The sequence below is a fragment of the Clytia hemisphaerica genome, unplaced genomic scaffold (genome assembly GCF_902728285.1).
Source record: "Clytia hemisphaerica strain Z4C2 unplaced genomic scaffold, Clytia hemisphaerica genome assembly, whole genome shotgun sequence".
In the NCBI taxonomy this organism is placed as follows: domain Eukaryota; kingdom Metazoa; phylum Cnidaria; class Hydrozoa; order Leptothecata; family Clytiidae; genus Clytia; species Clytia hemisphaerica.
The window spans coordinates 18,946-42,655 of record NW_027104060.1 but is presented as its reverse complement, the minus strand read 5'-3'; the positions used below and the strand labels follow the sequence as shown (position 1 = coordinate 42,655).

General features: G+C 36.0%; 2 protein-coding genes across 4 annotated transcripts; both read left to right on the top strand.

Annotated features, from left to right (window-relative positions):
* The first annotated feature begins 6,373 nt into the window (after positions 1-6,373).
* On the top strand, positions 6,374-16,275 carry LOC136812395 (uncharacterized). 3 transcript variants are annotated; one of them, XM_067068885.1, is made up of 5 exons: positions 6,374-6,722; positions 7,804-7,855; positions 8,202-8,269; positions 8,475-8,545; positions 9,189-16,275. In XM_067068885.1, the coding sequence occupies exon 5, from the start codon at positions 9,444-9,446 to the stop codon at positions 16,050-16,052; it is 6,609 nt and encodes a 2,202-aa protein (XP_066924986.1). In that variant the 5' UTR covers positions 6,374-6,722; positions 7,804-7,855; positions 8,202-8,269; positions 8,475-8,545; positions 9,189-9,443; the 3' UTR covers positions 16,053-16,275. The 3 variants fall into 3 exon arrangements, with proteins under 3 accessions (XP_066924986.1, XP_066924987.1, XP_066924985.1); XM_067068886.1 differs by lacking the exon at positions 7,804-7,855; XM_067068884.1 differs by lacking the exon at positions 6,374-6,722 and having other exon boundaries at positions 6,729-7,855.
* A 3,708-nt stretch (positions 16,276-19,983) lies between these two features.
* Positions 19,984-23,482, top strand: LOC136812394 (uncharacterized). The gene is made up of 3 exons (XM_067068883.1): positions 19,984-20,685; positions 20,862-20,929; positions 21,824-23,482. The coding sequence occupies exons 2-3, from the start codon at positions 20,881-20,883 to the stop codon at positions 22,930-22,932; spliced, it is 1,158 nt and encodes a 385-aa protein (XP_066924984.1). The 5' UTR covers positions 19,984-20,685; positions 20,862-20,880; the 3' UTR covers positions 22,933-23,482.
* The last annotated feature ends 228 nt before the right edge of the window (positions 23,483-23,710 follow it).

The following is a 23,710-nucleotide window of genomic DNA, read 5'->3' as shown; positions in this document are numbered from 1 at the left end:
ACCTTGAAAGGGGCTCGGAAATTTCGTCGACAAGTTCTTTCAACATTTTTGGGTGTATTTCATCAGGACCAAAAGATTTGTTTACATCCAGATCTTTGATTTTTTTTATTACGATATCTTTAGTTATGATGATGTCCACAATATTATTTTCTGTTCTTCGTGGAAATTCTGGAAGATCCCCTTCAGGCTTAATGGTAAAGACACTGCAGGATTGTTTTTGGAGAATGTTTGCTTTCTCGTGGTCTTCATGACGCAGCGATGACTTCGCAAAATAATAAATAGTAGTCACCGCATGGTCAGAGATTCATGGACCAGGTTTTGGAACCGTCGCAATTGTTGTGATGAATCTCGCTTTCGTCTTCAATGTAATTATCGATGTGTTGCAGTAGTAAGTCTTTCAAACGCACGCTTTCATTGGCTTTCATTGGCGACAATGTAATTTTTGATCATGGTTTCTCCCTCGTCTTCAAGTTGCGTTGTATCGATGTCTTCAGGTGACTCGAGAAGTGAAGAAACACCTGTCACAGCTTTCATCTTACTTCTTACATGCGACCAAAAGACTTTTGGTTTCGTTTTTACTTTAGTGCATATGTTGCGTTCGTATGTTTGATGTGCTTGTGACATCATCCGATTTACCCTGTTACGTGATGTAACATAGGTAAACCGATTGCGTCTCCTTTCCTCGGGACGTAAAGCTCGGGCCCATTTTCTGTGCAATCGATTTTTCGGTTTCTTCTCTTTGCAGATTATTTCCCATTGGTATAGATCCCTTCCTCTTCCAACTCTGACAATCAAATTCTTTCAACGGAACAAATTGATTTCTAAGCTCTAATAATTTATTTTTTAAATGATTGCCAAATTTCCTCAACAGTTTTTTCGTATTGAGTAATCCTTCTTGCCATTGATTGCACTACAAGAGACTGTTTCATTGCAGCATAATTACCATCGTTGAAGACGTATCGCTTTGAGTTAACTTTGCGCTCAGTGTAGCAAGCAAAGGTGAAAGCCAAAACACTATGATCGCACTTCCCTAGTGGGCTTAGATATTGCAAGTCACGTATTTGATTCTCCTCGCCCGTGAAAATTAAATCGATCGTAGATGGGTCATCGGTTCCTCGACAACGTGTTGGCTCATCCACGTGTTGATGTAGAAAGGAATCACGGATTGCATCCAAAAACTACTCTTCTTTACTCTGCTCGGTATGCGGTGTGGTCCAATTTTCCCAGTTAATTGTTGGGAAATTGAAATCACCAACCAAACATTTGTGAGAGTATTTCTTGTCTGCGGCAATAATCTTCTTTGACTTCGCAGATTGCAATTATATGCGGTTTCTCTTTCTGTGCGTGGATTTGTAGTTTGTTTATTTTCTTAGGTGTAAGTTGGTCTGCGTTGGTGTACATAATTTTTATGTCCTTGACAAGATTCTTTTTCTATTTAGATTTGTTGGACGCTCTGCGATTTGGTAGAGTGTTGACGGTTTTTTTGTTGTTTTTTTGGTTTTGTTGTATTTCGTTGTTTTTGTTTTTTTCTTCTTTTTGTTCTTTTTCGTTTTTTTGACCAGTTGCATTTACTGGTGTTGTTGAAGGTTGGTGGCCTTCACCTTCCTGATGCCGAACCCGTTTTTGAGGAACCACGGACTCTAAACACTACATCTGTTTTCCCTTTATTCTTTTCGTTTAAGTCTTTTGCTTGTGCAACTAAGTCTTTATATTTTTTCCTCTGATCTGGAGTCAGGTCTTCAAAGACACTCATCCCTTCTACGTGATGTTACCCTTAAGAGCGGCGAGGTTCCCAAAGATGTTCTTTTTTTTTAATACCTTTGCCCGGAGGTTTTAAATGAGCGTCTTCACATACTCTGCATCATGCTTAGGTGCTTAGGTACATTATCAGCTGGTTCTGCAGCCCCGTGGATAATGATGTTTTTCGATCTTCTTTTTGCTCTCTTTGTTCTGCATCTGCTTCTTCATGTACTTTCTTAACGGCAGTCTTAATGCATTCGGTGGATGGAGCAGTTTCTCTATCAGCAGTTACTGCAGCTGCGTACGATTTTGTGCATTCTTCTTTCATGGCGGAGAAAATTTGTGTACGCAAATCCTCTAGTTTTTTATCCAGCATATTCTCTAAAATTATTCTCTAACGTAAATGCGGGATCGTTAGATAGCTGTTTCTTTAAATCTGACAACTCTTCTTTTTGGGACTCTACGATCTCATTCTCTGTGATGGTCTCCTTCAGTTTAGCAAGCTCGGCAGCTGTTTTTAGTGAATATATATTTTAGTATTGTCAGTAGTTGTCAGATTTTAAGAAACATCTAACGATCCTGATAAAGATCTTGATAGAGACAAACCGTCGAAACCGCCGCACCCACCTCACGCACTTCTGTGTTTATTTTGTTCACTTATATTTTAGTATATGTTTACTTGTAAATTTTCATTTTTGAAAACATTATGTAAAATATAACATAAACTTCCAATTCGATTTTGTCTTTATCCTCTTTTGTGCATAATTGTAGGGACTGAAATAGGCGGGGACGTAGGTACTGCTGGAAATAATAAAACGAGGTGAGGGCGATTCGCCGAAAATCCCTAGAAAAATGAGGATTTTCGGCACTTGTAGCACGAATGCCATAAAATTGGGAAAGGGGTCATTTTTTAAGTAATAAAGGGGTTAAAAATTTGAAAATTGCAAATTGTCACGGAAATTTAAATTATACAAGCTTGGCACTCGGATATTCCTATCTTATTACACATTTCTTTTATATAAGCAACCGAGTTGCTGAGTTTTTTAAGTAATAAAGGGGTTAAAAATTTGAAAATTGCAAATTGTCACGGAAATTTAAATTATACAAGCTTGGCACTCGGATATTCCTATCTTATTACACATTTTTTTTATATAAGCAACCGAGTTGCTGAGGGCTCAGGCCTCAAAATGGCCCAAAAATTAAGCAACTTTCTTAGCAACCATGAGGCTTCAAATCCAAATTAGCAACTTTTCCCCCAGCAATAGACCAGCTGGCCACACAACATTGTTTCAACGCGTATCTAACATTTACAACGTCCATATAACGTTAGATGAATGTTGAAACAACGTTTTGTGCCAGCTGGGAAAGAATAACTGTGACACAACTTTAAAAGAAAGCCTTGCAAATCTTCGAAAATGTGCTTTTGAACCATTTTAAGCTTGAAAATTTTAAGCAACTTTGGGCCTGGATTTCGAAAAACCCTTAGCAACCCCAGGCCTGACCGGAAAAATGGAGTTGGTCATAAAAAATTTGTTTCAGTTTTTTTTTTTTTTTTCATTTTTGGGACTTGAGAAGGAGTTTCTACAGCTAAAAGAGGGCTTTTTTGCTTCAAACGCTTTTTTTCATTAGGTAAGACTGTCGTCAATTTTTTTTGCAATATCTTCAGATGGAAATGGAGCTATTTCCTGGCCGTTTACCCGAATATATTTGAACGATTTGCTCGGTATTTTTTTTCGAATGAAGTCCAAAATCAGCTAGATAGATAAGTAGATTTTGAAAAGAGCTGAAAACCCAAGCCAAGCATACCGTAAGAAGCTCATCCCAATAAAATCGGCTTACCTCAGGCGTACAAACTTTCGCGAGCAGAAACTTTCGCGATTTTCGTGAATTTTGGCCCTTTACGCGAAAGTAAATGTCTTTAAAAATTCTTAACAGGGCGATTCGCGAAAGTTTATGCTCGCGAAAAAATCTTTAAAAAATTGGAAATCTAAAAAACCTTGAAAAAAGGGTCGAAATAGACTAAATTTAGGCTTTTTAGAGTAAAACAAGAAATTTTCCTTTTGGGAGCTGGGAATTTTTTCAAAAATTAATAAACGGGGGGGGGGTCACAGATATCTGTAAAGCCCGAAGGGCTAGATAGGCAACTTCAAGCTTTCTCCAGCAAAAAAAAGTGAAGCAAAAATTTGACTTTTTAAATTTCGTGCCGGTGGATAGGATCTAGCATTTTAATTGTTTTCGGAGCGCGAGATAAAAAAAAGTAGGCGGCAAACGGTATTTCACATCTCTCAAAGCAGTGAAATTGCATATTTTAGTCACGTGACTTTGGTAGGAAATCCTTCCAAACCTAGGCTTCACTTTTTGATAAAAGCCGCAAATCTAGCCCTTCGGGCTTTACAGATCTTTGGGGGGGTCCTAATAACGTCCGGGGGGTTGGAAAAAAATCGAAAAATTAACAAGCGGGGGGGGGGGCGTTTATTTGGCACCTAAGAGTACGCGCCAAATTTAGTATCTTCAAGATAACTCTTTCCACGGAGTTGTACAGGGTGTGCCTAATTAAAGTATCGAGTTTGAACATGCTATTGAGTAGAAAAGTTTGTGTGAAAAGAGAGGCAGAGCTTAGCCAAGGTTCTAAGCTAATAGTAGAAAAATATGATGTCTTCTATTAGCTTTGTTGCGAACATGAAGGTAATAAAAATAGATCGAGCCATCACTCCTACTATTCTATTTTATAATATCATTGATAGCAAACTGTTGCTTTGTTGCTTTGGGAAAAAGCCATTAATTTTGCCTTCACTCATGGGACTAGTAAAGTCGAATAGACTTTGAATAAAAATAAACAACATTTTTAATTTGTTCATTGTGTGATGACAGCTTTTTTGATAAAAAATAAGGAAACCTTGCAAGAATAAGCACAGAACATCGAATTTAAAATCTTCGCTGCTCGGAAGATCCTGATTTTTTTTTTGATTTTTTGATTTCTACTAATAGCAACCTTTCATCTACATTCTATTTAAATTCGAAGGCAGCTGCTCTTTTAGATCTAAAGATACTTGTAACAAAGAAATTTCCAAAAATAGCGAAGAATTCGCAAAATTTGAAAAAGTTTACCTCCCGAAAGTTTCCCTACAAAATGAAAAACTTATTTTACCTAATAAAAAAATTGTCACAGTAAATTTTTTTTGCAATTCTCCTAAAAATATGAGGTTTTGTTTGACAAAATAAGCTACTTTATTTCTTCTAATCTAAATCTTGACTCATTTTTGCTAACAATGATTGGTAATCAAAGGAGGCCGATTTGAAAGAAATTTCTAAAGATTTTTACGACCACTAAAGCTGTTACAGAAAAGTTGATACTCCATCTAATTTTTATTACCTCTATGTTGCAAACAAACTCGGTAAAAACCTGATTGCTTTTGACGAAGACTTTTCGTATTCCCAAGGCAGTAAAATATATTGTTATCCAAGGCAAAAATGATAACATCTACGCTATTTCCAAGAGCAATTAAAAATGACAAACTGTTTAGAACGCGTTATTTTTCAAATCAATCAGAAACGACAAATTTGTTCTACAGGGTGTTCTTAATTAAAGTATCGAGTCGAAACACAACAATCTTTTCCGCAATAAACCTGATTTCCCTATTCAAATAATTGAGACAAAGTCGTGAAAACTTTTTTCTTAAACCAGAAGGTGATTCCTTTTTAAACTAACTAATGAGGAGCATAAATTTGAATACAATAGTAAGGGGGGGCGTACGGGGTTTGTGATTTCCGAAATACCGAATAATTTTGCCAAAATTTCCGAAATTCCATAAAAATATACTTGCAATGCCGATACCGATCTTTTAGGGTTTTTTTCCTCGTTTGGACTAATTTTTAATCAAATTTGATTTTTCATGTATGAATTCCAAAAAAAGGGGATAAAAACTTAATAATACCGAAATTTCGAAGCAAAAATTCATGGATTTCCGATACCGAAACAGTTTCAGAATTCCGAAATACCGAAGAAAAAAGGGCCGATTGCCGCAATTCCGAAAAACCGTACGCCCCCACTAGTAAAATAAAAGAAGCATGTAAAACTAATCACTTTAAACCTAGGTCTTAACGAGGCCCAAGTCTAGCAGTCAGTTAAGCCTTTAATGAGCACGAATCTCGATTTTCGAAATGTCAGTGCAAAAGCACCCGCTTTTTTTAATAATTTATTTTTCCCGTGATGTTATAATACCAAATTAATAGCTTTATCCCAAAGCAACATATATTAGCAGTTTGCTGTCAAGGATAATATGCAGATTAATTGAAGTTGACTCTCCATTTAGTTCTAAAACTACGTGTTCAACAACGTGCTCTTTTTATACGTTTCAGGCAAATTTTGTTCCATTTAGAACGATTTTTTCGGCCACAAGTATTTCCGATTGAAAATCTAATACAAAATTTCATCGCGCTAAAAGATAAGGGAAGAAATTTTCGCGGGAACAAAATTTCGCGGTTTTCGCGGATTTTGCCTAAAACCGCGAAATTAAGTTCCCGCGAAATTTTACAAAATCGTCAATCCGCGAAATTAAATTCCCGCGAAATTTAATTTATTTCACGCATTCCTCCAAATTCGTACTATTTCAAGCCTTAAAACAGGTTTTTGGCCCAGCGTCAGCGAACAGGCCTTTCATGAGAGCTTTTCTGTCCGTCAGTCCAAAGAGCTTTTCTGTCCGTCAGTCCGTTTTTGGAGAAATGGCACTAAACTAAGATTACGTCATCATAATAACGTTTTCGCCAATGAAACCGTCCCTCAGAATGTTTTTGCAGAAATGGCGCCCTGAAAAAACGACGATTATGTCATTGTGCTAATTACGCATGCGTGTTATAAATGCAGGAATTGGATGATAACGGTGTGCATGAATGAATTTATGAAAGACATTTCTATGATTCATAGAAAATTTGAAAGCTTATCCAGGATTTCATAAAGCTTGGTGTTTGTGAAATTTATAAAGGTAAATGTTTTTTAAACGTTTGTTCTATTATAGTCTAGTCTAAACTTTCATCACTGCTGCTGGTGTTTATAATTTCCAGTCACCCTTCTTGCATTCTGCCTTAAGTCCTATCTACATGTATTATTACAGGTGTAAACAAAGACAAATGAATACAGAGGGGTGGAAGTCACTAACCAAGGTCGGGGTTAGGGATGGCGAAATATGTCGTTCTTTGATAGTTGCTGTTCTCTTGTCGCCTTTTGATAGTTATTTTTCGTTCTATTAACATGGTATATATATATGGAAATGTTAGACCAGACGGTGTCAATCGAACAAATCGAATGCCGAATCAATCGAAAGTAATTGAACGCAATCGAATAATTGCAATTCGATTGTTGAACGCAATCGAATCGCAATTGAATATTACCCAGGATTTACTGTTCGATTGCTTTGATTACGTTGATTGTATTCGATTACGTTCGATTGATTCAATTGTATTAGATTTTATTCGCTTTGGTATGGTACTTAAGCACTCGGCCGCCCACTCTAAAAAGCTCTAACAGAGTGATCCAATTTGATTTAATTGCAATCAAACTCATCAAACATAATAGACCTTTTTTCAAAGAGGCCACCCTGTTGCATAATTATGTAGTCCAGCAGAAAAACAATGATAAAATCATGCATAATTATTACAACATGCATGATACAGTAATTATTGTTTCTCTATCATTGTTTTTATGGCTGGACTACATAATTATTCAACAGGACGTCCTCTTTGAAAAAAGGTCTATTGTAATCGAAAATTAATCCAATGTAATTGACAATCAATCGAACCAATCAAACATAGTCAACTATCAATCGAACATTTACTCGAACGCAATGGAACACAATCGAATATTACCCAGGAATCGGTCGTTTGATTAAGATTTGATTACGCTCGACAATCGAATCGCAATTAATCGATCGCCTTCGATTACGTTTGATTGGTTCAATTGCAATTTTTGTTCAAAGTTGTTCGATTGACACCGTCTGGGTTAGATGAACAGTCTCAGAATGTTGTGATTAAATTATATTGGATCACTCTTTCCTTGTGTCTTTTTAGTGTTAGCGGCCAAGCAATTTTAAGTGCCGTACAAGATCATAAAATCCAATAAGTAAGTAACTATTTAGTAAGTAACTATTTATTTACCATTTGAACACTTAAAATTACAATAAAATTGTATTACAAAATACAATTGAATAAATCAAACATAATTAAGTACAATTGAACGTAATCGAATCAATCAAACAGCAAATCCTGGGTAATATAAGATTACGATTCAATTGGATTGCATTAAAATGTTGAAAGGTTTTTTTGTTAACTTTGTATCTTCATGACCAGCCAGGTCTGGATTTGAGAGCTATGCATTTTAGCCTCCACTGATGCAAGTTGCCCTTTCTCACGGTATTAAAAGCTCTATCTAGCTATCTATGAAGAATTGTATTATTTGTCTCTTTCAGCTCCTGATCAGCTGAATCGATTCTAACTCTCATCAATATTCTGTCTGCTTCTGGTCCTGATAATCCAGGTAAGGCTTTTTTCATTATATCTTCTCCCAAAAGTGCAATTATGCTACAAAGTACCAAAATTGGCCAAGAACCTACATTTTCCTGTGGATTTCGAATAAAATTAGTCCAAATTGCGCATAATTATGACCCCTCCATTTTGTTGAGTAACCAATTAAAAGCTCTATCTAGCTATCTATGAAGAATTGTATTATTTGTCTCTTTCAGCTCCTGATCAGCTGAATCGATTCTAACTCTGTTCATCAATATTCTGTCTGCTTCTGGTCCTGGTAATCCAGGTAAGGCATTTTTCATTATATCTTCTCCCAAAAGTGCAATTTGTAATTATGTTATCTCTTAAATTCAAGGCCAGTTATGTACTTACAAAGGAAATATGACCTACTCTTTCAGACGAATTGTAGGGATGGGTTAACTTGCAATCCTTTGCAATCAATTGAATAGTCACTTTCCAAAAGGTTGATAAAGGACATCTATTTAGGGAGTAAAACTTAGATCAAATGAAAATCAAAATTTTGTAGGAATTTTTATTCTCGCTAAATTTTGTACTAAATTGTACTAAATTTATGTGGAACAGTTTTCTAAGACGAATGCTGATTTTATATATTAGCATTTACTTAGGTATTCTTTAGTGCTCAATTGTAGGGGGTGTCATTTTGCAATTTTTCGACACATATTTTTATCACTTTATAATGCCCCCACCACCTTTTTATGACTTTTATGCTACAAAGTACCAAAATTGGCCAAGAACCTACATTTTCCGGTGGATTACGAATAAAATCAGTCCAAAAGCGCTTAATTATGACCCCTTCCATTTTGTTGAGTAACCACGCTCCCCCCCCACATATTCCACCCACCCCTACAATAAGCACAGAAGAGTAGCTATCAAAATTTAATCCCTTTTCTTTCTTTTTCTTTTTTCAGGTGCCAAGGATCCTTCTTGCTTTAGCGGAAGGATCATACAGGATCATATATTCTTAGTTTACCCAGAATACCCAGCTCACGAGACTTTATTTGATTAAAGAAAAACCAAACAGTTCTACTCAGACCAATCAGTACCAATCACAATCACAGCTCACAAAAATTTATATTTTTTGAAAAAAGAAATACCCCTCATTGATAATTAATTTTGTTGTTAATTTCATTGTTTCTATTTTATCCATTGTTTTCCAAACAATCATGATATCGATTGAAGCGTATCGAATCTCAATAGGCAATTTTAACGGTAGCCGCCAATTAGATCTCCGTTCAATATATCGTCATATGACTCTCGGTTCGTCTTTTTCGAGCAACGGGCTATCCCGAATTATGAATCACTTTCGACTGTTATCTATCGCCCTATACCTAATTATACTTCTTGTTTCATGTGGAGATGTGGAAACAAATCCCGGGCCTTTCAACATCAGAAACATTGTCTTAGGTTCCTTTAATCAAGGAAATGTCGCCATTTTCGGTCCCCAAGCAGGGACTCAATGCATGTATATGGCGTCCACGGCTATCATGTATTCCCGTTTAAAACCACTAAATGACTGGGAAAAATCGGATTTGGATATTATCCTTAGAGTAGGCAATGAACTGTATCGTGGCCTTGGATATACCAACCAATACCTTGATTTAACTGAATTGCCTTCTCAACTAAACATTGAAAACTATATTATCGACTTTTTAAGAACTTCTGTGACGGTCTCTGTGTTACACGAGAATAGCGTTGATTTCATTAATCTGTCGCCAATATATAACAGTGGAATATTTTTAGCCTGCGGGAATGCAACTGCTTTCATTTTTGACGATAATCGTTATTTTGTTTTCGATTCCCACAGTCGTACCCCAGAGGGCCTGTGCTGTTATGATAATACTGGAACATCTGTTCTGCTCGCGTTTAATACCAAAACTGATCTAGAAGAATACCTTAAATACTTTTACTTACAACAGTTTGGGAATGGTATAGTTGGCTTTGAGATACAGTATATCAGGACCTCTTTTTCGGGGGATTGCCTAAACGGTATTAAGCTTAGCCTCCGTGGCTTTGGATACGTTGAAAAGAGAAAACGATCAATTGATAATGATGATGAGAAGGCCGGGCCATCTAAAAATTTTAAATGTAACGAAATAAATGTTAATCAAAACAAAGATAAAGAGGTAACTAAAAAGACGAAAAATGCTGAAATACTTCTCGATAAAGATCGCAATAGAAAAACCAATGCTCGGGGGAAAATGACGGAGAAAGAAAAGGCCGAAAACAGGAATAAGAATAAATTGCAACAAGCTACCTCGAGAGCAAAAATGACAGAAGAACAGAAACAGGACAAAAGAGAGAAAGACAGATTGCGAAAAGCAAAGTCCCGTGCAAATTTGACAGAAAAACAGAAGAAAGCAGCAAAAGAAAAGGACAGAAAAAGTAAGAAAAAATTGCCTCCCGAAACTAAAAAGACACAAAATGCTGAAGTACTTCTCGATAAAGATCGCAATAGAAAAACCAATGCTCGGGGGAAAATGACGGAGAAAGAAAAGGCCGAAAATAGGAATAAGAATAAATTGCAACAAGCTACCTCGAGAGCAAAAATAACAGAAGAACAGAAACAGGACAAAAGAGAGAAAGACAGATTGCGAAAGGCAAAGTCCCGTGCAAATTTGACAGAAAAACAGAAGAAAGCAGCAAAAGAAAAGGACAGAAAAAGTAAGAAAAAATTGCCTCCCGAAAATGGTATGATCCAAAGAGTAAAAACATTCAAAAAAGAAATTCGGAAAGGTCCTTTTTTTATTTGCGTGATTTGTAACAGACTTATGTATCGGGTCTCTGTTGTTTTATTTGACGAAAATAAATATCATGATGTCGATGAAAATGTCTTCTCTTATCGTGTCCTTAGTTTTGATGGGAAAGAATACATTTGTAACACATGCCACAAAAAAGTCCTCAAGAAAAAAGTTCCTTCCCAATCAGTGGCTAATGACTTGCAAATTGTTAATTTGCCAGAAAGGTTTTCTGATATAAGGAAATTAGAAAAAGTTATCATCGCAAAACGGTTGTTGTATAAAAAAATAACTATTATGAGTAAAGGACAAGCCCCAAAAATGAAAGGAGCGATCTGTAATGTCCCAATAAAAGCAGATGATATATGCAATATACTGCCCCGCGGGATGGATAATAATGGAGTGGTTAGAGTCGCCCTGAAAAAGAAAATGAGTTTTAAGTCTAATGTCTACTTTGAGCCTGTTAGACCACAATTTGTGAAAGAAGTCTTGATTTACCTCAGAAATAACAACCCTTTGTACTCGGATATTGAGATTAATGTAGATTCCATTCCCGCTTGTTGGATAGGGTCTGTCAACAATGATGATCAGAGTGAAAGTGATAATGAGATTGATTTTGTGAGAGAAGGTAAATCTGACAGCGAAATAGAACATACCGAAAAGGAGGAGGAAGAAGAAGAAGAAGAAAACCCTTTAGACCATTTCCGTATACCAGCTTCCGAAACTGTTTTTGTTCCTGAGCTACCTTATGATATTGTTGACGATTCTAACGTGACCATTGCTCCTGGAGAAGATAAAAAACCATTACCTATAATTTGTGACAAAGATTGCGAAATGCTTGCCCACCCTCATTTATTTCCAACGGGGCAATCAGGATATAACCATGAACGGGATGAAAAACTTAGTCCAACTAGGTACTTCAATCAACGTCTTTTAAATTACACTCTAAAGTTCTCCTCAGATAGCGATTATATTTTTTACGCCCAGTCATTATTACAACATTTAAATCTAAACAATAGTATCAACACAGCGTTAAAAAAGATTCAAACACAAGGGCTTACAGCAGGTCAATTGTCCCAGAATTTCAAAGAAACGATTTCCGGTTTAGTGGCTAATGACAACGCGTATAGTTTTATGAATAATTTAAAAGGTACTCCCGCGTATTGGAAAAGACTTCTTTATGAAATTTTAGCGATGGTAAAGCAATTAGGGCTGCCAACATTTTTCCATACTTTATCATGTGCTGATTTAAAATGGCCAGAAATTGTCGAAATCATACAAAAGATAAAAGGAAAAGAAATGACAGAAGAACAAATAAGAGCATTGAGTTACATGGAAAGAACACAGATTTTACAGTCGAACCCCGTTGTTTTAGCAAGGCATTTCCAATATCGTCTTGAATGTTATTTCAAACATATCTTAGCAAAAGGAGCATTAGGTGGTAAACTAAAACATTACTCTATCCGGATCGAATTTCAAGCTAGAGGTAGTGCTCATGCACATTGTTTAATCTGGATCGAAAACGCCCCTATATTAACTCATGAGACAATCGGAGAATACACCGAGTTTATTAATAAGATTGTAAAATGCGACCTTCCGGAAGATCCGGATAGTGAACTGTATCAATTAGTCAAAACATATCAAATTCACCGACATTCAAAATCTTGTCGTATGTATAAGAATCAACCTTGCAGATATCATTTCGGAAGATTTTTTACAGAAAAAACAATCCTCGCAATCCCTTTGGATGATGATATACCTAATAAGGATGAAATTTTACAAACAAGGAAGGCTATCTTATCTCCAGTTAAAGAATATATTGATAAAAACTTTGACCCAAGGTTCAATAATGTACATGACCCTGCAAAAGATAACTATAGAAAACCAAAATCAATAGATGAAATATTACAAGAGCTAGGAATTGAAAAGGAAGTTTACTATGAGAACTTAGCTATTTCTACAGATAGAGGTTTTCAAATACATTACAAGCGATCAACAGCTGCCTGCTTTGTGAATAATTACTTTGAAGAGGGACTGCGTGCTTGGGAAGCCAACATGGACTTACAGCCTGTTCTAGATTATCATCGTTGTGTTTCATATATGTGTGCATATATCTCAAAATCTGAAGACGAATCTACAGAAGCAATGAAACAAGCGGCAAAAGAAGCTTTAGAGTCAAACCAACCTCTTAAAGAAAAGATGAAATCGATATCGAGAGCCTACAGGACACATCGAGAAATGTCCATTCAAGAAGCGGTTTCTATTGTTCTTCCAGAAATATGGCTGAGGAAAACCTCTCCACAAGTTATGTTTGCCAATAGTAATCTGCCTGAAAACCGTTACCGTGTATGTAAAAGTCATGATGAGATTTCAAACATGGATGAGGATGACACGAATGTATTCAAAAGAAACATGTTAGATCGATATTTAGATAGACCAACTCCAAATTGCTATAAACGTAAATATCCCTCATTAGAGCATATTTGCTACGCAGAGTTTCTGGCTAATTATACTTTAGATTATAAAAATAAGGACATAGAAAATGATTATCAACCTGAAATTCTTGAAGATATAGATCAGATAGAAATAGTGAACCTTCGTTTACCATCGTCGTTCCCCTTGAAATCAAATCCAAAAGAACGGCTGAAATTGCGAAAGACCAAATGTGTTTTGAGATATCATGTACCGAGCAGACAAAAACAGCCGGAAAAATATGCTCACCATTTATTGTTTATGTTTTATCCCTTCAGAGTCGAAGAAGACCTAAAAGGTCCACAAGGCACATACACGGAAAAACTACTATTAAACGAAGTCTTAGAGGAAGTGAACAGAAACAAAGCAATCTTTGAACCTTTTGCGAATGTTGTTGATGATGCAATGTTGCATTTTCATGAGAATCCGAGAGGTCTTGATATCTACGGAGAGCAAGAAAATGACAAAGTCCGAGATGAAGAGCAAAATAATATGATTGAAGAAGAAACAGATGACGAAATTGAAAATGAGATTGATCATCATGGTGGGGCCTCTGTACAAACGATCCAACCATTGATATCAGACGATGAATTAAATATTAGAATAAGATCGCTCAATTGTAAACAAAGGGAAATTTTTGATTTCATTGTTCGATGGAGTAGGCAGTTATCTCAACAATTAAGAACAGACAAAATAGAAAAGCCGAATCCCTTTCATATTTTTTTAACAGGTAGTGCAGGCTGTGGAAAATCATACACTCTAAACACAATCAAATTTTATTTGCAGAAATCATTGACATACGGAGCAAGAAATGCAGCGAAGGAGAGACTTCTTATTATGGCACCAACAGGTGTTGCTGCAGTTAATGTGACAGGTTCGACTCTTAATTCAGTACTTGGTATACCTTCCGGTCCTATGTACGAATTCTCAAAAATTGTTCCAAAACTTTCTTCCCAGCGGATATCTAAACTAAGAGAACGCTTTTCAGAATTACAAGTAATCATCATAGATGAAATCTCTATGGTATCCAAATTTCGCTTGCTTCACATAAATCAAAGACTTTGTGAAATCTTTGATACTAACGTTCAATTTGCTGGAATTTCTATAATAACCTGTGGAGATTTTTATCAACTTCCTCCCATTAAAGGTGGTCAAATATTTTCACTTTTCAAAGATAGAATACTAAATATTGATCATTTATGGCGTGAATTCAAAATAGTTGAACTTACTGAGGTCATGAGACAAAGAGGCGATCAGGTGTTTATCGACATATTAAACAATATAAGGGTCGGTATAGTCAAAGAAGGTGATTTAGAAACACTTTCTAAAAGAATTGTTGCTCAGAACGATCCTGATTATCCAAAAGAAGCTATTCATTTGTGGGCAGAAAATAAGCCTGTTGATAATCACAATAGGCTAAAATTAAAGGAACTACCTGGTGAAGAAATAGAAGTAGTTTCAGTTGATAATTTGCCTAGAGGAATAAGCAAATCTGATTCGACCTCCGTTTATAGCAGAGGTCAAATGCAAACAGGAGGCTTAGCACATAAATTTGTTTTTAAGCTTGGAGCAAAAGTCATGGTAACATGTAATATAGATGTCGAGGACAAACTTTGCAACGGTCAGATAGGAACAATCGAACATATCAAATTTGACAATGAAGGAAAAGTAAAACGTATTTATTTAAAAATGGAAAGTGATGATATTGGTATCAAAGCAAAGAATAATGACACATATGGGAGATATAATAATCTTGTACCGATAGAAAGGGTAGAAAAGGAATTCGGTGTAAAAACAACGAGACAATATCCTTCTGTGAAACGAATACAATTCCCGTTGATGTTATCGTGGGCTTGTACCGTTCATAAAGTTCAAGGGAAAACTTTCCCACAAATCGTATTCAATATGAATCTATTCGGGCAACGAGCATTCAAACCTGGTCAAGTTTATGTTGCTTTAAGTCGTGTTACAACATTACAGGGTTTATACTTAGTAGGAACTCTTTGCCCAAATATTATTAAGTGCGACGAGGGAGCTACAGATGAATACGACCACATGAGAACAAACCTATGCCTTAATCTCAATCTAAAGCTTGACAAAAAGGAAGGTGATATTTTAATATCTCTCATAAATGTTCGCTCTTTGCAAAAACATGCTAACGATGTAGCATCTGATAAGATTTTATATGAGAGTAGCATTATATGCATGACAGAGACACAGTTAACATATGGGTTCAATACAAGTCAACTCAAAAGCTCACTAAAACCATTCTCACTTTACACAAACAACATGTCAGAACACAAATACTGCAACACAGCTATTGCTTATAATGAAAAGACAGAAATACTAGATATTTACAATATACCGGGAGGAACGAGATACACCATAATGCACGAAGCCATAGAATTCCCCATCAACATCATCCTTCTATATCGTCAACAAAACCTTCCTAATAATCAATTTCTATATATGATCCAACACCTACAAGAAACTACTGTTGACAGAATTCATCTCATCTTAGGAGATTTTAACAAAAATTATTATACTGAAGAAACAAATTTATAAAGTCAGATCGGTGTCAAAATCAAAACGTCGGGTCGTAATATCAAACCGTCAGAGCGTCGTGCCGAACCGTCAGGCCGTAATGTCAAACTGTCAGATCGTCGGGTCGTAATGTCAAACTGTCAGATCGTCGGGTCGAACCGTCGGGTCGTAATGTCAAACTGTCAGATCGTCGGGTCGAACCGTCGGGTCGTAATGTCAAACTGTCAGATCGTCGGGTCGAACCGTCGGGTCCTAATGTCAAACTGTCAGGTCGTCGGGTCGAACCGTCGGGTCGTAATGTCAAAGGGTCAGGTCGTAATATCAAAGGGTCGGGTCGTGATGTCGAACGGCCGGGTCGTAGCGTCGAACCAGACTGCCGGGTTAAACTGCCGGGATACAATGCCGGATTATCGGGTTTATCGGGCTTATCAGATTAGTTAAAATCTCGTTCCGCAGAATACTATAAACTAAATACTAAGAACAAAAGGGAAAGATCTAGTTTCAATCACCAATTCCGCCCTTCTCCTCTTTTTCTCTATTTCCTATCTCTAACTCTGTTTTTTCTGATTTCTGGACTTAGTTTTTTCTGAATTTGACTATTTGAAGCTATTTTGCTAATTCTGAAGCTATACTCCCACACCTCGGTTCGAACCACCAAATGTAAGCAACCTTGGATTCCAAACCCGACGCCTTACCACTTGAGCTATCGTCGCACAGCAAAATCACGCAATTCATAACATATTATACCAAACTGGCAAAAGACGGGGGTAATGTTATTATAATATGGGTAAAAGTACCCCTTTTTAAACCTGACTGAAATTCGAGCCGTTACTAGCAACCCTGCGGGGCCCAAGGCGCCGAGTATGCACCCGGCACAGTGACAAGCCGTTACTAGCAACCCTGACCCTAACTGATAATCGAATCCTGACCCCCGGAAAATTACCACGGACTAGAAAGAACGAAAAAAATTGAAGGGGCGGAATTGCTGATTGAAACTAGTTTTCACCGAACAAAAGTGGAAGCAAAATGGAAGCGAAATAATTTGATCAGTGAAATGTTTATATTTTTACCACTGATTAAATATACTTTCAGGTGTCTATAACATGTTTATATTATCAAAATCATGAAGTGTTCTTATTCATCTTTGTGCAAAGTTTCAATGTTTATTTTTCTATGATGCTGAAGATACAAAGAAGATATTTCCAACAAGGCTGTAACCAATTTATACAGAACTATCTCTTCTCTTGCTTCTTTCAGTTAAATAACAATGTAGTCAATTTTGAACACTCAAGAGGAGAAAGAGATTTCTATTTTCTCTCGAAAGCGTGCATATGGATCTGAGAAGTGAAATGAAACTCATCAACAAGAGACAAGAAATACTTCATCATCCCTCGAAAGTGTGCATATATGGATCTGAGAAGTGAATGAAACTCATCAAGACAAGAAAGCCTTTTTCAAAGAAGATTTTCATGGTTCGTACTTCAAAATATGGGACATTTTTGTTCATCCAATGACTTGAAAAATCAACTCTGGAGACTGTAGTCTACATAACTTCAGAATACTTCGATAGTATCATGCAGTTAGTCACACTAGCCTCCCGCCAAAATGCATATCAAAGATTAATGCTGCGAAAGCGCTATATCGTTTACTTGACTCTCAAGCAAAAAAATGCGCCGCAAAACTTCTAAAGGGATTAATGAAAAAATAACCCGGCGCTTTTTAATGAAAATAACATTTTCAAAAACTTTGAGAAATTGCCTAAAATTTAAGCCATAGATGAAAAAATTTAAACCAAGCCAACCTTGAAAACTAATTTGAAGAGCAACTTCCCAAGAAAAAGATCTACGGGGGAGGCGGAACCCACCTAGATCCGCGCACCGCCGGATAGGCTTCTTCCCGGAAATTTTGCCGGACCTCAAACAATGACCCATTTACATGTGCGGAATTATTTTTACTTTAGCGTATAAACAAGGCCTTAAAAATCGAAGCGCTGTCTCGGGAATTGAATGACAAAATTTGGTTGGTTGATATTTGGCTGCTGCACGTTCGCAATCGGTAATTTTGTCTCATTTTAAGTTTGCAAGTTTTAATTGATTGTCTTGGGATCTTGAACTTGATTCAGGTAACTCTCATCCTTGTTGTTGAAATACATCCTGTAGATGACTGATGTTGTTTTTTCTGAAAGCTTAATTTCCTAGTGTGACTAACTGTCATGGAACGCGGATATTATTTTCTCGACAAAAGCACTGTATCATGAGATTTTGCACGAACCAAATAAAATGAAGTGAAAAGTAACTCTACGATGAACGAAAAACTCTGGTTCTGAGCATCATATTGTACTGATGTGGAATTTTATGAAATAATAATGGTGAGGAAGTAGCAGTAGGACACATTGATTTGATTAAATTTAAAATCCTGTGACTATCATTGAAAATTAAGATCAAACCATCGATCAAGGGACTTTGTCTTCTTGTGCTTCTAGCATGGTTCGACTCTGAAGCTACATATCTCTGCACCCTTTTTGAAAGTCCTCGTACATGCTATGATTTGGGAACAGTTGAACATATTTTTCATGTACCAGTTTGTTTCGTGATGGATGGACATAGCTGCATTTTTTACAGTGGTATGGATATGCTGCTGTAAGAAGAACTGTTTACATTTTATTTACGTTGTTAACTTGAGTGAATGTGGAATATTGTGACTGATGTTGTATGAAGTGACGATAAATACATATACTCAATGATGAAATTTTAAGATATTAAAAACATTTTCTGCTAAAAAAAGTATTTTTTCACCAACAGTTTTGATAAAATTTTATTTACTAGGCAACTTTTTTCCCTATGAAGTGCTACTGTGTGAAAAATTCTGAGGGTGCTTTAATTGAGAATTTTTTTTTGAATGGAAAGAAATATTTTGAAAGGCAACTTCAAAGAGGAGGTCATATTATTATTCAAATACTTTTGCATCACTCTTGTTAAAAGTGAAGCCATAAAGTATTTGTAAATACTTTATATAGTTTTCAAAATCCAAATGTATATACAGGAATTTTGTAATGTGATGTTATTTTTTTCAAAAAATGTTTTATGCTTTATTTACTATTTGTTATTTTGTACATCTGCTCTTGATGAAACACAAAGAACACAGGAAAACAAAAAAGAACTGTTTATATCTTCTCATCTCACAATCTCTCTGTGTATAGAAAAACTCTTGTGTAGTATTTACATTTGTGAATCAATTTTGGCATAGCAAAACAGAAAATTTCCTTCATATAAGTATGATACAAGACAGAAGAAATTACACGAAAGATTTTTCATTCCTCTCCCAACTTCGAACTTTTTTATGTCGCAAAGTATTTTTCGGTTTGTTTAGATTACGAAAACGAAAGTGAAAATCCCCTTCGACCAATCGCGCTCGACCAATCAAATTCCAGACACGTGACCATAATATTTTGGTTTGCGTAGTATTGGATTATCCCTTTAAAAAATGATATTTTACAGAACGATGTTAAATATCCCGATAAACCGGCATTGGATCCCGGCGGTCTGACTCGACGCTTCGATCCGACCGTTCGATATTACGACCCGACCTTTTGACATCACGACCTGACCCTTTGATATTACGACCCGACCCTTTGATATTACGACCCGACCCTTTGATATTACGACCCGACCCTTTGATATTACGACCCGACGGTTCGACCCGACGACCTGACCTTTTGACATTACGACCCGACGGTTCGACCCGACGACCTGACAGTTTGACATTACGGCCCGACGTTTTGATTTTGACACCGATCTGACTTTATACAAATTTTTTAAGAGAATTTTTACACAATTACGAAATGATTGTTAAAAAACCAACCCATATTTCCGGTTCTTTAATTGATCACATTTATATACACAAAGACTTGATGGCCATATTTGAAATCACCATCTCCATTCACAGTATATATTATTCTGATCACGAGGCAATTCAACTCATCATTAAAAAATAATAGGCCGATACAATTGAAAGAATTGAACACAAACTCTCTTACGATTTGATGATCTCAGAAATTTTTTTGATGATTACTATTTTTGTCCAAAAACCCATGCATATTTCGGGTCCATTGATTTATCATGTATACCATAAAGATTTGCACTTCAGATATTGGAAAACACCTACTCTATTCCGAGGGGTAAATTACTTAAAAAATCACGTACACCTTCCTAAAACCCCCCAAAACAGACACATATACATACAAGATTACAATCTAGAGTACATTATAGATAAAGCCAGCTGTAGTAAGTCTGGCTGCCGTCTACCACAAGCAAACTGTTATATATTCAGCATAATGTAAATGGTGATCATTTGTCGACCAGTAGTGTCGAGGGGGCGACGGTATTTTGGCGTTTTCACCGTCGTGGAGCAAAGTCGACAGACGTCGAGCTCTTTGACTTTGAGCGAGCAAGTAAATTTGTTTAAAATTAGATTTACAGCGAAGTGATTGATGTGATGTAGCGGAACGAGCGGAACATTTAAATCTGCTAGGAGACTAGGAACGAAGTTGTTCGCTCTACCATATACCATTTGTTCAAACCACCCCACTCTCTCTCTTTTCTAGCAAAACCACAAACCACACCGCACACACTGACAGACAGAGATCGAGAACAAAGTAAGCCATTGAAAAAAATCCATGCATATCTTGTGGTTTTTAACAGATAACAGTTTTTCACTTACTGTAAATCCTATTCCATTAAACCATTAAAAGATTTACTGAAATATTTTGTATCCACGTCTGCTACTGCTCAATCTAAAGTGGATGATAAAACCAAATCTTAATTTTTACAGCTGTACCCACAATTTAAAGATGTCGAAAAGAAAAGCCACACCACAAAAAGACACACCTCAACTTAAGGGTAAGTCTAATCTATTAAATGGGACATTGTTGTTGCACATAATTGGATATATTGGCTTCATTCATCCTCAAAATTGTACGTTCTGGTGTAGTTCTAGTGGTTTGTAAGACCACCATGTGCTTGATATGCAAGCCTAAACAGTGTTTAAAATTGCTAGTACTAATCCCTCAAGGCAAAATTGTCCACTTTTAGCACTTTCGGCTTTGTGTTTCATTCAATATCTGGAGAAGTAGACAAGCTTATTCATAATATTTTCTGCATTCTGTCTGTAACAAAATAAATATGGGGTTGGTTGTGGGGGCGTATGGGTCAATCGGTACTCAGTAATAGGCCAATTTTTTTATCAGTGTTCAGTATTTCTTTTGAAAAAATAGGTCAGTATAAGGTATTCGGACATAAGGTTGAAATCAATAAATTCGGCATTTCTCTTAATGGTCGGTATTTTTATTAACGGTCGGTATTTTTTTTAACGGTCTGTATTTGGTATTCGGTATCCATTGTGGCCCTTTGTGGAAACAATTCCTCAGCTGTCTAAAAGCTGTTGAATTTTTCGAAGCATGCCCCTCGTACTAACCTGAGATTAGATTGTGAATGTTTTCTGTAATCCATGTCATGGGTTGTTACACCTAAGCCCTCTCACAATACACATACTTCTGTTATGGTACCCCCTTTCCTATAAAAACATAAAGAAACCATTTTATATCTGAATAAATCAGTGTATCTATTACTTAGTTAAATTTATATTGTCCTGGCAAAATAACGAAAATACACTAAAACATATTTTTGACTCTATATTATTTTGATATGCTTTGACATTAATTATACTTTTGAATCAATGTACTTTCCCTCATGCTTGTGTTGTTGTCTTTTGATTTGTCTTCATTCTCTTTTTAGAAATTGAACTCAAAGGATATGTATCAAACCTTTCACCTATGAAGCAGACCAAAATAGCAAAGCCGTTTTTCAATCTGAATGTGGAGACAGAAGACAACCAGGTGAAACGTGTTGTTTGCTTTTCTCCTCACAAGAGGCGTTTGTTAGAAGATTCAGAAAATCAGCAAATCGGTGTCCACATAACCAAAGCTGGATTATATGACAATGGAACTGTCAAAATTATGGAAAATTCGGTCATCAAACAAGAATTGCTTGGTTTCAAGCCCAACTACAAATTGCCAATCACAAAAATCTTTACTGCAATAAATGAAACACAATTGAATGAACATATAAACATCACAGGTGTCTTAAAATTGCATGATATTGACAATGTGGATGTCGAGGGTGCGAATGTCCCTATGAGAAAAGGAATTATCTGCGATGATACTGACCACATCAACATTGTTTTCTGGAGAGAGTATGCATCCCTTGTTAATGATGGTGACTCTTACATACTGACGAACATGAGGCGTGGCATTTGGAATAATGAACCTGAACTAGCATCCACAAGTAGTACAGCATTCAAAAAGATTCAAGATCTGGAGGATTACAAGAGTCCTGAGGAACATTCAACTGTATCACACCATTATGACTGCACTATTGTCGGTGCTAAATTAACACATACAACAAAGTGCTTATTCTGCAACCACGTCTTTTCTTGCACCAAGTCCTCTAAAAAAACAATCGATTGCCCATCCTGTGATGCAACTGTCATGATTGCAGCAAGCGAAGTCAAGTTTTGGTCAATCTTTGTAAATACAAATACATCTACAATTAAACTTGATGTAAAGGAAAACATGTTGCCAATTGGAATGGGTAATGATCAAATCCAATTATATTTGATGACAAACAAATTTGATATTGATTACTTGTCAATAAGTGGTGTTGTTACAAAACTTGACCTTGTTAAAGCTACTACTGTGGTCATGGACGAACAAGAAGAAAACACTGGTAGTACTGGAGATGATGATGACACAGGTAATACTGGAGATGATGATGACACAGGTAATACTGGAGATTTCGACAAAGAGAATTTAACACCAGTTGAGAAAAAAGAAAAGAAAGAATGACACTAGAATGACCATTGACATATTAATATTCTTTTGTTGCATTAGCATCTTATTTTTTGTTTTGTATATGTAGTATTTTGTTTTTTTAAATCCTTGGATTATTTTGAGCAGAGAATTGTATGTGTGTCCATATAGATGCTTTGACCTTGTTGACAAATTTGCTGTTTTAATCTTCTTCAGCATCAATTTAGTTTTCATGTCATCCATTGGTATTGTATGTTTGTTTGGATACATTGACAGTTAAGATTGCTTGACCTTGTTCATTCAGCCTTGTTGACAAATTTCGTTTTTTTTCAGTATACAAATCATGTTCTTGTACTAGACAGCTAGAAATTTCCCCCATCTACATTATTTTTTAAAACATCTGTTTTATCACCGAGTTTTTATTTTTTGATATTTAAAAAAGATTTATATATTTAAGAAGTTTTCAAAGTGTATATAGTCATATGAAAAAGATTTTATCCATGATTATGAGGCAGATATCATTTTCATTTATATTTTATGATACAACGTTTTGATTTTGTTTTAGCAAAGACCGTATACATCTGGAAAAAAGACAATTTAAAGTTTTAAAATGTATATAGTGAAAGATTTTTTCCTTTACATTTATATTTTATGATACGTTTTGATTTTGTTTTAGCAAGAACCATTTTATCTATATGCAAACAAGATTTTAGTCCTTTAGTAATTAGCCTACATCTTCTTGCTACATATCACTAAAAATAATCCTACGACAGACTTTCTCAACCCTATTTTCGAACGTATAAACCTTAAAAAT

What these genes read in the sequence shown, in the direction of transcription:
- LOC136812395 (XM_067068886.1), top strand. Translation starts at nt 9,444, where the DNA reads ATGATATCGATTGAAGCGTATCGAATCTCAATAGGCAATTTTAACGGT.
- LOC136812394 (XM_067068883.1), top strand. Translation starts at nt 20,881, where the DNA reads ATGTCGAAAAGAAAAGCCACACCACAAAAAGACACACCTCAACTTAAG. An exon ending in AGACACACCTCAACTTAAGG is followed by an intron (nt 20,930 to 21,823) that starts GTAAGTCTAATC and finishes TTCTCTTTTTAG; the next exon opens with AAATTGAACTCAAAGGATAT.